The sequence below is a fragment of the Pipra filicauda genome, unplaced genomic scaffold (genome assembly GCF_003945595.2).
Source record: "Pipra filicauda isolate LSUMZ 115617 unplaced genomic scaffold, ASM394559v2 scaffold157_size4220110_pilon, whole genome shotgun sequence".
Lineage (NCBI taxonomy): Eukaryota > Metazoa > Chordata > Aves > Passeriformes > Pipridae > Pipra > Pipra filicauda.
In genome coordinates this window covers 3,639,416-3,652,103 of record NW_024104073.1, presented here as the reverse complement: position 1 = coordinate 3,652,103, position 12,688 = coordinate 3,639,416, and the positions used below count along the sequence as shown (strand labels likewise).

General features: G+C 38.3%; 1 protein-coding gene across 2 annotated transcripts in view; it reads right to left on the bottom strand.

Moving 5' to 3' along the window:
• The window catches only part of INTS8 (integrator complex subunit 8), a 25,589-nt gene extending 12,901 nt beyond the window's left edge, over nt 1–12,688 (bottom strand). For both annotated transcript variants that reach the window (XM_027725470.2, XM_039379152.1), the window contains exons 1-12: nt 12,473–12,688; nt 11,038–11,212; nt 6,784–6,924; nt 6,286–6,357; nt 5,132–5,183; nt 4,723–4,905; nt 4,080–4,187; nt 3,286–3,441; nt 2,698–2,798; nt 2,212–2,353; nt 639–709; nt 351–526 (exon numbers count right to left, since the gene is read on the bottom strand). In XM_027725470.2, the coding sequence (XP_027581271.1) occupies nt 351–526; nt 639–709; nt 2,212–2,353; nt 2,698–2,798; nt 3,286–3,441; nt 4,080–4,187; nt 4,723–4,905; nt 5,132–5,183; nt 6,286–6,357; nt 6,784–6,924; nt 11,038–11,212; nt 12,473–12,602 (1,507 nt within the window). In that variant the 5' untranslated portion in view covers nt 12,603–12,688. The remainder of the gene's footprint in view (nt 1–350; nt 527–638; nt 710–2,211; nt 2,354–2,697; nt 2,799–3,285; nt 3,442–4,079; nt 4,188–4,722; nt 4,906–5,131; nt 5,184–6,285; nt 6,358–6,783; nt 6,925–11,037; nt 11,213–12,472) is intronic.

Below are 12,688 nucleotides of genomic sequence, written 5' to 3'. Positions count from 1 at the left end.
TAGGTTTAAAACCTCATTCAGATGGTACTCCTGGGCCAGCTTACCACACAGTCACACGATCATTAGTGTAAAGGTCCAGAGGCAGGGTTCCCTTTCTGGGAACGGCTGCCACAGCCACAATTGGTCAAACTAACACCACACCTCTCTCGCTTGGTCACCTGGGGCCCATTCATTTGAGCTCACCTATTATATTCACTTGAGATACAAGCAAGTAACAGCCACCTTCTTGCACAAGCAGGACATGCACCAACAAACAATGGGAAGTCTTCTCTCTAAAAACATTCTCTCTAAACTTTTTGGAGAACAGACCTGCACTTAGTAACCTCAAGCATGGAAACAGTGAAAATTACCTGGGATATCATAAAAAGAAGTCACAGGTTTTGTGCACAGGTTGATTCGAGGAGACCTCTTCCGCATTTGATCAATGAGCAGCTTCCGTTCGTCATCTTTCAGCAGTTTTATGAACAGCTCATGAGATGAAATCATGAAGACAAACTGAAGATCTTCCATGCCCAAACACAAGTTTCTAAACAAATAAAAAAGTTAATACATGACCAAGAAGGTGGTGCTTATTTTTCCAGTCTATTGTGCTTAATTACATTGCTTACAAAGTATAAATTCATGTTATCTTAACATACTTGAGAAATGCTGCCATTTTTCTCTTCAACGCTTCAGAAGCATTTTCCAAATTTATTGACCCAGAACAAACCTGGGAAACAAAGCAGAAAAGAATTAAGTAGTTCCCTTTGCAGGCCTAAAATACATAGTTACAGACACTGTTAGCACTGTTACTGACCAGCTTTCTGTCTCACAATTAGTATCAGCCAGTAAACCTCTCTTTCAAGGGAGGCAACAAAGTTACCACAGAATCAAGGAATCGTTTGGATTGCAAGAGACCTTAAAGATCATTCAGTTCCAAGCTCCATACCATGGTCAGGGACACCTTCCACTAGAAAAGGTTGCTCAAATGCCAACCCAACAGTTGTTCCAGTAGCCTGGAACACTTCCAGGGATGGGCCATCCACAGCTACTCTGGGCAACCTGTGCCAGGGCCTCACTACCATCAGAATAAAGAATTTCTTCCCAATATTTAATGTAAACCTGCCCCTTTGAGTTTGAACCTATTACCCCTTATCCTGTCCCTCCACACCCCTGCAAAAAATTCCTCTCCACCTTTCCAAGGTTAGAAATAAGACTGTCTCTGAGGAAACCTGATAAACACCGTAGCCATCACACGTGGATCAGAATTTCTGTCAACCTGCACACAAGGCAGGATGTTTCAGACAACTGTGACCTTCCCTCAGACACAGTTCACATTCCTTTTTCCTATTGCTCTGGTAAATAGGGGTACTGATGGCAAGTGCCACATTATCAGTCAGCCTCCCAAGATCATTAAGTGCATGAGTTCAAAAATGAAACATTTCTATAAGTGCAAAACACTAAGATTCACTAGGACTTTTTTTTAAAGCAGCAGTTGAAAGATAACTAGATAGCTGAATTTAATTGACAGTTTGCAAGAATTTTTTTTTTTTTTTAGAAATATGTTTTGGTCCTAATATGAGCAGTTGATGGAAGAGCTTTCACTTGCTTTTGAGTAGAGTACTGTCAGTCATTTTTTACCACGTCCCTTAAGAGACAAGCAAAAACAACACTCATATTAAGAAAAGATACTAAAATAACAGCAAAGCAACAAAAGGATTAGGTTTAGTTTGAGCAATAATACTTTCATAAAAAATTTCGGTAAGGGTAACAGTCTAGGTCTCACACACACAGTAACTCAGAATCATTTCATGACATGCTAACTTTTACAACAAAGCTGGTGAGGAAACAGTGGTCCTCTTCAACAGATACTTCTATTTCTATTCTCTCTGTCTTGGAGAATTTGATTCTTTTTTCCTTGAAACCAACTATTCAACGTATCTTTATATAATTTAATGATGTCAGGAACAGCAGCAATTTCAAATACAAGGTGAAGCAACAACTCACCACCAGTTCTTCCCCAACACACTGAAACAGAGCTATGGACATAGACACAGGACTGATATTGAGTGTAATTGTACTAACCCCAAACAAGCTGAATAATGTTTGAGAAGTTACCTTTCTCTGCTTCAGAAATTTGAGCATTACTTGCAACAATAATACAGTTGTATGAGGGAAGAGGTAACTCACTAAATACCGTTTTCCCTTCTAATTTCAGATGAATTTTTTTACCTCCAGGAGGAAGTCTATTTTTTCTTTGCTGGGTTTCAGGAACAGCTGACAAAACTGAATATCAATTGTTCGACCCTGCAATACATCGCAGACTGTGTTGCACACGCAGACTTTGAAACAGACTTCATCCAGAGCATCATTCCTGCATGAACACAAAACTGAACATCACAGAACATCTCTGACAAACAAAGAGTGGATATCACAGCAGGTAAAAAAAAAAATTAAAAGAAAAAAATCAGTAAAGGGGTAAAATTAAGTGCTAATGCTCATTATTTTTTTCCATATATGGCCACAGTGAGATACATCACACAGTTACTCCTTAGTTGGAAGATGTAGTTTAGACTATTGGCTAACAGAAATGAAGGTTGAAGTTTCTTGGATGTAAATAATTTGTTGTTAAAATATCTTGCATACTTTCCATGAAAAACATAACTAATGAAAACTGCTTTTCATCACAATTGAATAGATCATTATTTAATGTCTCACCCTTGCTGAGCTTTTTGGAAGAGTTCTCTCAACACTGATTGCCTGAACTGTTCAGGTAAACTGAGGGTTAGGTTATCTTCAAGGAATATCTTCACTATGTCCTGTAACACAAACACAGTTGGAATAGTCAATGCATAATGTAAAAGAAACGGATAAGGTAATTTTCTATCTGGTAAAAAACAATTAAACTAACAGAAACAGCTTGTACCCATATTTAATACTAAAATTCATTAAACTACCAGAAAGGATCAAATGACAAAAAAAGTTCTCTATCATCAGAAAAATCAAACAAAGTAAACAAAAATCAAAACAAACTTGCACATCTCAGCAGCAATATTCCCTGAAACCCGAAGAACTAGAGTCTACCTGAAAATTCCATACCTCAGCTGGCAGGAATTATTTCCACTGTATAGAGTCCAAGATATTTTAATCTGCTATGTACCACAGTATGTTATATTCCTAAACATGTGGGGTTTAAAACAGTATGTTAATGGTTAAATGTAACACTTAAAATTTATCAAAATCCTTTTAAGTTCAGGTGGAATCATCCACACGGAATGACAAAAAAAACCCTTCAAAACATCCTACCTGATAGTTGCCAGATTTCATACAGCTGTGGATTTGACTATATGGAGTTGCCTGCTGGGATGCATCATCAGAAGATGAGGTAAGAACTTCACAAGCTTGACAATATCCAGCTAACCGTTCTTCATCTATGGTAAAATGAAGTGATGATGAGCCATTCTGAAAAGCAAGAGTTCATCAGATCTTAGTGGCCAAAGTATTATGAAAAATGGGTAGTTCAGAAACACAAACAGAGACTCACAATTTACCCAATTAACAGCAAAACAACAAAAGAATGTGCATGTACGCACTTTATTTAAATAAAAATTGGAGTTCCACAATTTTGGAGATATAAATATGAAGCAAACCAAGGAAACATACCTTACTTATAAATTAAAATGTATTTTTAAAAGATTCTTAGAACACAGACAATCTGATTTCTGAGTAAAAGAGATTAAGAAAAAGAATAAGAAGTGCTGTACGGTTACTTTCATCAAAAACACCACAAAGGACAGAGAATGTACAGTTTAGTCAAGTTAATATTAGTACTGGAGATGCTATTTTTACATTTCTTGCATCAATACACTTTGTGTAAAAGAACAAAGCAGCAATATACAGCAACCAATTAATATAATTTCAAACCAGGCACAATGCGAAAAAACCCCAAACCAATAAAAACTGCTGTCAAAACCTCATGAAGTTTTTTTCAAAACTATGTGTACCATTAACAGTTATTAAATTGCTGAAGAAGGAAGCAATAATTTAGACAAGTTTTTTATAGAAGAGTTGAATCTACATGCTAATAGAACGCTTGTTACCTTTGCAATCAACTCCTTTGTTTTGAAAAACTTTTCTTTAGCCTTTTCATGAACAGCTACATTTGTCGATCCTTGTTGGAAATAGATGGCACCCAAATCATAGCAAACCTGCAAACAGCATTGATATAAAACACATCATGTTGGGTATTTACATAATATTTTAAGTCAAGTCTTTCAGCTCAAAACATTGCATGTACTGTAAACTATTCCTAGTTTTATCTAAGGTACCAACATACACTTCACTCCTTTCCCCATTTACTTCAATTGGTTTCTCTTTAACTGCAGTCTCAGTCTGAGCAATTCTGCACAAGCATTACAGAATTACAGAATGATTTCTACATAATCACTGAAAGCAATGCAATAAACTCTCTTGTCATATAATGGTTTGCTTCAGGGGAGAGAGAGGGGGATGAAATTGAGAGGCTGGGAGGGAAGCAACAATATTTACAGTGTTGAGAAAAGTTCTAATAATGTAAAAATGAAGCCACTAATATCTCATTGCATTACAAAAAAAACCAAACCAAAACAAAAACCCAAAGGAACATTAACAGAAAAATATTGCAATTTACATCAAAACTATTACTTAACACTTTGTCTAAAGAACTGACATAACCTGAAAGCTTTAGTACACAATGTAAGCTACCTGGCACTGTATCTCCTCTGCACTGATTTTCAGTCCAGCTGTGGAACTCTCTGTTTCTCCATTCACCATACCAGGTTCCATGGCCAATAAATCCAGAGTTCTTATAGTATGGACATAAAGATCTTTGTTTAATTTCAGTGCTCCTTCTAGGACCAGGATGGAATCAGCAGCCTGCTCTTTCAACTGTAATAATTCAAACACATTAAAAGAATTAACTTCTTGGTGTTGAGTTTAATTCTGGGTTTAAATTAAACTAGAAATGTAACAATGCACTAAAAGGATAATAAAACAAGTAGTCCTTATACAACTGTCCTGTTGTCATGTAATATCTGCTTCTATATTTCTTGTACAATAAAAAAATTCTTATATATGTAAATTCAAGAAAAATAAGATGGGAAAAGAGTCTCACCACTTTCAAAATATTTTCAGTTAGCTCCTTTTCTTGTTGCATCTGGTTCATCCTGCAAAACAGAGGTGAAGATCTCAATTATAAAGCAGACCTGCATGTTACTTTACTTCATGTTCTAGCTCACAACATTTGTTTATACTAAGTATTGCTTAATTATATTTTAAACACCATTATGCAGGACCACTGACTGTTTTTATCTATCTATATCTGAAATACAGAATTCTATAATAACAATAGTTTTGCATGAGAACGTGGTTCAATAGAATAGAAGTTACAAAGTTTCTGTTGCCTTTTTTTTTAAATTAGATTGCTAATATCAGCAAAATATTAGCAAAACAATCGTGAAGATATCAGCTTCCATAGCCTCAAGTATCTTGAAGCTTCATTATTCAAATCTTCTCAAAGATGTGTCAGGGAAAGAAGTATGTTTATGTAAAAATTAGAAGTATTTTTAAATTATTTCCCCATATAGAATTTTTTTATTCAGGATAAGACTGATACATATATGAAAGTATAAGATTTATAGTAAAGTAAGTAGTAGTGGTATTTTTAATCAACATGTTCAACAGACTCTCTCATAAAATTAACACAAAACACATGAAAAGTACCACCAAGATAATTCCAATTTTTGGAGAAATTTATGACATAAAAGTAAATTCCAAGGACAAGTTGTTACTAAAGCCAAACAAATTCTAGAATGCAGAATTGATGTGAAATTACAAATTACTGCCTAATGAAGTGATAGAAAACCCCTCATTATTTCTCAGAATGTGTTGAATTGGTATAATGAAACAACTATATTAAGCAAGATCACATAAGTCAAAAAGGGATGCAAGAAATATACCCTGTTTAAACTAGATAATAAGCATTCTGCCAGGGCAAATTGTCATATCCCTTTCTGCCACGGTTTTTCATACTGCTACAAAGTCAGAGATTATAACATCAAAAGAGTGGAACAATAGACAAGTACATATATGTATCAAGCATATCTGATAGGAAAATAAGAATATACTTGAAATAAATGCAAGTTTTCCATGTTGCTGCCAGCTATTTTAAGCAACTGTATGTTACTAACATGATTTAATCCACTTAGAAATTAAATTCCTGATTATAAAATACCCGTGAAATGCAAATAAATTATACCTGTAACTTACACATTTAACTGAGGTGGACCAGGTTTCACTTGCTTTACAGGAAAACTGCTTTGAACAATGGTCCTTATGGCCCTACGAAGGAGAAAAAATTAAGGGAAGAACAACATTAGCCTCAGAATTGTAAACAGCAGATTACAGGCTTCTTAATAATAACAGTTTATAATTTCAGATAGATTATACCATTAGATAATACATCCTCTATTCAAGAGCACATCTAGTAGTGAAGAAATGCTCTTATGTCCATAAAAAGCTAAAAGACAGTAAGATTTTTATACTTATTAGGTGACTGTTCAAACCACCACCTTGACTATCTTTTAGGGGGAAAAAAAACCAGCTGTAGAATAGTTTTCAAATCAGCTCCTCACTATAACCCACCTACACACCACAATGTTATTAGTAATCTGAGATTCTTTCTCCTTCTACATACAAGTACACTGATAAAAGAAAACATTGCTTTGTTCTATCATGATTTTTGATTATTGCCAAAAAGTAGTTTACCATCTGTTGTAGAGTAGTATTGCCATTGCAGTGGTTGGGGGTAAGCTGGACAGGTCTACATCCACATGTTTAGTTCCTGGGGGAACTTTGCTGATACACAGAAGCTCATTCAGTAGCATGTTCAATACAGGAACTGACAAGCTATTACAACAATAAAAAAGAGAGAGAGAATCACATACTTCATATAGCAAATCTACTTTTGGGATGTTAAATAACATACACTACTATTCAGTACTATATTATTACTTAACACTCCATGGATGTTAAGTGTAGTATGTTTATTCAGCATAACAAAATGCTCTGCATCAGATGGCACTTGAGATCAGGTATGTAACACAGTTACTGGTATGAGCAGCACAGATAATGCCCAGGTGGATGGTTGCCTCTCAGCTGAACTACTACTACCCACCACTGCATTAGTCCATGCTGGCACCTCCCCGGAATAATCCTGCCACCTCTACAGCAGGATCCAACTAATAAATTCTTTCAAAGCAGCCACACTTCCAGAAGATAAACAACCACATTTCCATCACAAGTGGACTTTCACTCATGTAAAGCAAATGGTAAAGTTAAGACTAGAAACTGGAATAGAGACTATATAAAATATACAGAGATGGACAAAACCCTCTTTGATAAAATGAGAAGACATGCAGGCTGGACTGCACCATTCCAAGCTTTTGAGGTACAATTTAACACAACTGAAACACTATTACTAATTTAGACATTATCTGAAATTAGAATTTATCAGCTCCTGCAAAGTACCTTTGCTCATGTGAAAAATCTGCATTCTTTGCAACCAGTATTGAAAACAACCAGTCAAAATACACTTTTAACAGCTAAAACCAGGACTTCTGTTTAACAAATTTTAGGTCTTGTGTTATATCAGACTCCAGGTCTGTCATCAAGCTACCCTTTTAAACTAACCAATGTTGTTTTTACTATGTGAGGTCCAGGAATCTTGTTTTCATTGGCAAAAGTAGAACACCATTCAATTGTTTACAACAGCATAAGTTTTAGGAAAAAAGCTTGGCTCAAGGCATTATTTTATTCCTTTTAACTACCATGACTGAAGCTTTCGGTACAATCAGTCAAAAAACAAAAGCCTGCTTCTTAATTAAAAACAATCTTAGGCTTCGTAAGCTAACAGAACAAGAACTCTACTCTGTATCTCTCTATACGGAGATAGTAAATTAGTAGTTGAAGTTACTTCAGACTGGTTCTCAAAAAACCCACCAGACGAACAAAACAATCCTAACAAAACCCAAAATCAGCCCAATAGTGTCATACAGTAGGGCTGATTTTTGAATCAATATTATACCTGCGTTTTAGGAAGTAAAGGGACTGACAGAAAATACACCACAAATATACTTCAAAATAAATTCCTCCTGCAGGAAGGAAAGCAGACAAAAAAAGCTCTCTTGTACACGTACACATACAACTGCTTTTAAACTAAAGTATACATAAAAAACCCTTACTGTATACCAGATACTTTTGTTTATACAATATTTTCACAACTAACCACAATAAAAGGTTTCTGTTCATTCTCTGCAGCTGTGCAGTATCTTGAAAAGGTACTGCTTTGGAAAGCAGTAATCCTGCCTCACAATGCTTCACTAAGGCAGACAAATATGACATAGCCTAACAAAACACAAAAATATTATGTGCATGTATGTAATAGGAGAACTTCATAGGTAAAAATCAAAGATATCTCATTCTAAGCCTTTTTCTGTTTATTGTAGCACATTACTGAAAAAAATAATATAATACAAATGAGAAATACAAGTAAAAGTATATAGGAAGAAAAAAAGCCCTACCAGTAATGGTTTTTTTTTTCAAAATGCCTCTGAAATAAAAAAAAAATAAATCTATATAATGTAATAAAGAACATGACTCAAAACAACTCTAGACAACTAAGGCAAAACAACATGATTTTTTTTTTAAAGAAACTTTAACACACTGATAGTCAATGTAACTTTTATCTAATGAAATCCTTTCTTCTTCCAAGGTGTCTGCAAGCCAAACATTTTGCTTAGTATCTTTATCAATGACCTGGACAAGGGGATGAGTGCACCCTCAGTTAGTATGCAGACAACATCAAGTCGGGTGGAGGTGTTTGAGCTACTGGAGGGTCAGAAGGCTCTGCAGAGGGATCTGAACAGGCTGGATTGATGGGCCGAGGCCAGTTGTAAGAGGTTCAACAAGGCAAGATGCCGGGTACTGCATTTGGGTCACAACAACCTCATGTAGTGCTCCAGCCTGGAAGGAGAGTAGGAGAAAAACAGCTGGAGGTGCCTGTCAATAGCAGCTTAACATAAGACAGCAGTGTGGCTCAGGTGGCCAAGAAGGCCAGTGGCATCCTGGCCTGTATGAGAATAGTGTGGCCAGCAGGACCAGGGCAATGACTGTCCCCCTGTACTCGGCACTGGTGAGGCCACACCTCGAGTGCTGTGTCCAGTTCTGGGCTGATCACTACAGTAAGGACACTGAGGTGCTGGAGCTAGTCCAGAGAAGGGGAACGAAGCTGGGGAAGGGTCTGGAGCACAAGTTCTATGAGGAGCAGCTGAAGGAGCTGTGGGAGTTTAGCTTGGAGAAGAGAAGGCTCAGGGGAAACCTTATCACTCTCTACAACTACTTGAAAGGAGGCTGTAGCAAGGGGGTCTCTTCCCCCAAGTAACAAGAGATGAGAGGAAATAGCCTCAAGTTGTGCCATGGGAGGTTTAGATTGGATATTAGGAAAAATTTCTTTACCAAAAGGGTGGTCAGCCATTGGAACAGGCTACCCAGGGAAGTGGTTGAGTCACCGTCATACCCTGAAGGAATTTAAATGACATGCAGATGTGTCGCTTAGGGATATAATTTAGTGGTGGACTTGGCATTGTCAGGTTAATGGTTGGATTTGATAGTCTTAAAACTCTTTTTCAGCCTAAATTATCCTACAACCTATGCAAGTTAGAACTGGGGTAAGCATGGCCCCCATAAGATTTTACATTACACTGCAGGCAAAGGGGACTAGAGACCTGTGTGGATGAATAAAGAACCCTGCCATTACTCAAGCGTAAGCAGGAAATACACAAGAGATGGAGGCAGTGTCAGCTGATCTGGAATTAATATAGAGAGGTTGTCAGAGTAAGCAGAAATGAGACAAGGAAGGTCAAGGCCCATCTGGAATTAAATCTGGCCAAGGATGTCAAGGACTTCTTCAAATACATCACTAACAAGGCCACATCTGGAGCAGTGTCCAGTTCTGAGCTTCTCAGTACGTGAGAGACACGGAGCTCTTGGAGCAGGTCCAGCAGAGAGCAACAAAGATGATGAAGGGACTGGAGCATCTCTCTTATGAGAAAAGGCTGAGAGAGTTAGGCCTGTTCAGCCCTAAGAAGAGACTCATCAATGTCTGTAGTATCTGAAGGGAGGGTGTCAAGAAGATGGAGCCAGGCTCTTCTGGGTGGTGCCAAGCAATAGGACAAGCGGCAATGGGCAGAAACTAATGCACAGGGAGTTCTACCTGAATGTGAGAAAGAACTTCTTTACTGTGTGTGACCGTGCACTGTAACAGACTGTTCAGAGAGGCTGCAGAGTCTCCCTCACTGGAAACATTCAGGAACCATGTGGACACAGTCCTGTGCCATGTGCTCTAAGATGACCCTGCCTGAGCAGGGAGGTTGGACCAGATGACCCACTCTGGTCCCTTCCAACCTGACCCATTCTGTGATTCTGTGAAGCACAGCTCCCTGATGTACTTAGCACTGCCAGAATGAAGTAGTTCCTAACTGTTCTAGCTCATCAGACCATTCTGCAGATGACATTATTTGGGTGAAAAAAATCCAAAGGTGGAGTTTGTCTACTTAAACCACAGTTAGTTCAGTGATCTAGTTTGCAAATATATGGAGTTCTTCAACAAAACGGGAGCAAGACTTCCAAATTCAAGCATGTCAGAATGAGGAAACTTTGTCAGTGAAGAAAATATAACCTCCAATTCATATTTATGCAGTTTATGTGTATACATCTTAATGTCTAAGACACACTATTTTTCTTCTCTAAATTATAAACAATATTGATTTGCTCAGAGATATTGCCTTTATCAAACCCCTTTCCTAATCCACAGGTGAAATCAAATTATTTCAACTGTCGCACCCAAGATTCTTCTTAATGTAAGGAAGATACTGTCAGAGAAGGCAAGACAGATTTCCATTTGTTAAAGATTTCAAGCCACTTCAATTCACTAATTTCAGCATGAAAATGTACAGACTATACCTTTTCTCTAATACATCCAAATCCCACTTCAGATGAGCAGCAACTTTGAGAGCGAGAAGTTTTAAAATGCGGTTTCTTTTGTTATCAGGTGGTGGCTGGACTTGGTTTTGTTCATTCACTGATGGTTTTGAAGCTTGTTCCAAGAACTGAACAATCAGCTGCACAGGTGGTGGATCTGCAAATAAACCACAGCCACTCCTCAAATTCTTTGTAAATCCAGAAATTTTTTTTTTTTTTTGGAGCTATGAATGGGGTTCCTACATTCTTATCGTTTATACTGCTGACAGTGTCACCTAGTAGCCTCTAATATCCAAGGGTGTCCTGCTTATGATGACTCAAACCAGACTATTAATGTATATTTCTTTAACCTTCAAGTTTACTTGACCATGGTAACCACACTCTCACATTTTTATTTCTTTTCACTATTTTGTATTAATTATGTTTCAGTACTTGCACCTACTGAAAATAAACGTCGCATAATGAAATCACAAGTCAGCTATTGTAAAAAAATATATATCTACTTGTAATTCTCCTCTGTATTTAAAGTACATTTACAAGCAACTGCTGGCACTTCTGAATACATTTAGAAAATACTTTTAGACTGATTAAAAAACAAAAAAAAACCCCACCCTAATCTCTCCCTTACAATAAGACAGACTCTCCAATACCTTTGAGCTGTATTGGAAGAAGCCAACCTGTACTATTACACTTGCACTGAACTCTGTGAAACATAAAAGAAGTATTAATAATTTACTTAACTGCAATATAGAGTATAAGATCTAAGCTTGACTATGCTTAAATTTACTTTTTGTAGAGGCAATAATGGCCTAGGTTTTCCTGTTTCCTCTACCTCGTCATAGAATTCAGGTACTGAAAAAGATGATTATCACTTATAAACGTCAAAAGATCAGCTGCTTTTAAACATGGTCACTTTCTTATACCACATCAGACTAGATTTCTATTCATTTCAGGTCCAGAGAGCAAGTTCGGCACTGAACCTTTAGGTGGACTCCAGCTCCAGGCATTATCAAGACTCTAATGGGAGAAAACCAGCTGCAAACTGTAATGATGTTTACAAACAGCACTTCGCACCGCACAAATAAACAACCTGAAAACATTTCCGGAACAAAATTCACATCCGCGAAAGGAAAAGCGATCTACCAGACAGGAAAGACAGAGAAATGAAGTTATTAAATAGTAAAGATAATGTAAAGCCAGAAAAAACCCGCGTTATCGCTTGCGGTAAGTGCTGCTGCAGAGCCGTGGGCAGCGCCCGGCTCCCTCTGCCCCCGACTCCGCCGCCACCGCAGCAGAGCTCCCCGCACCCACCGCCACCTCACAGCCCCTCCGAGCGATCCTGCCCCGGGGGGAGCCGGGGAGTGGGGCCGGGCCGCGCCAGAGGCCGCGGGGAGGCGGCGGCCAGCAGGGCACGCACCGGGAGAGGGCTTCTGCAGGTGCTGCTCCAGCAGCGCCTCCTCCAGCACGAACTCGAACCACGAGGTCTGAGGTGGCGTGCATGGCCGGCTGGAGGTAGCGGCTTCGCGGTCCGCCGCCTCTGCGCTCATCGCGGCCGCCGGCCCCGCAAGGAGTCCCGCAACAAACACACAGGGCTCTCCAACCCCGGCAGCGGCACAAGATGGCGGCCGGCACC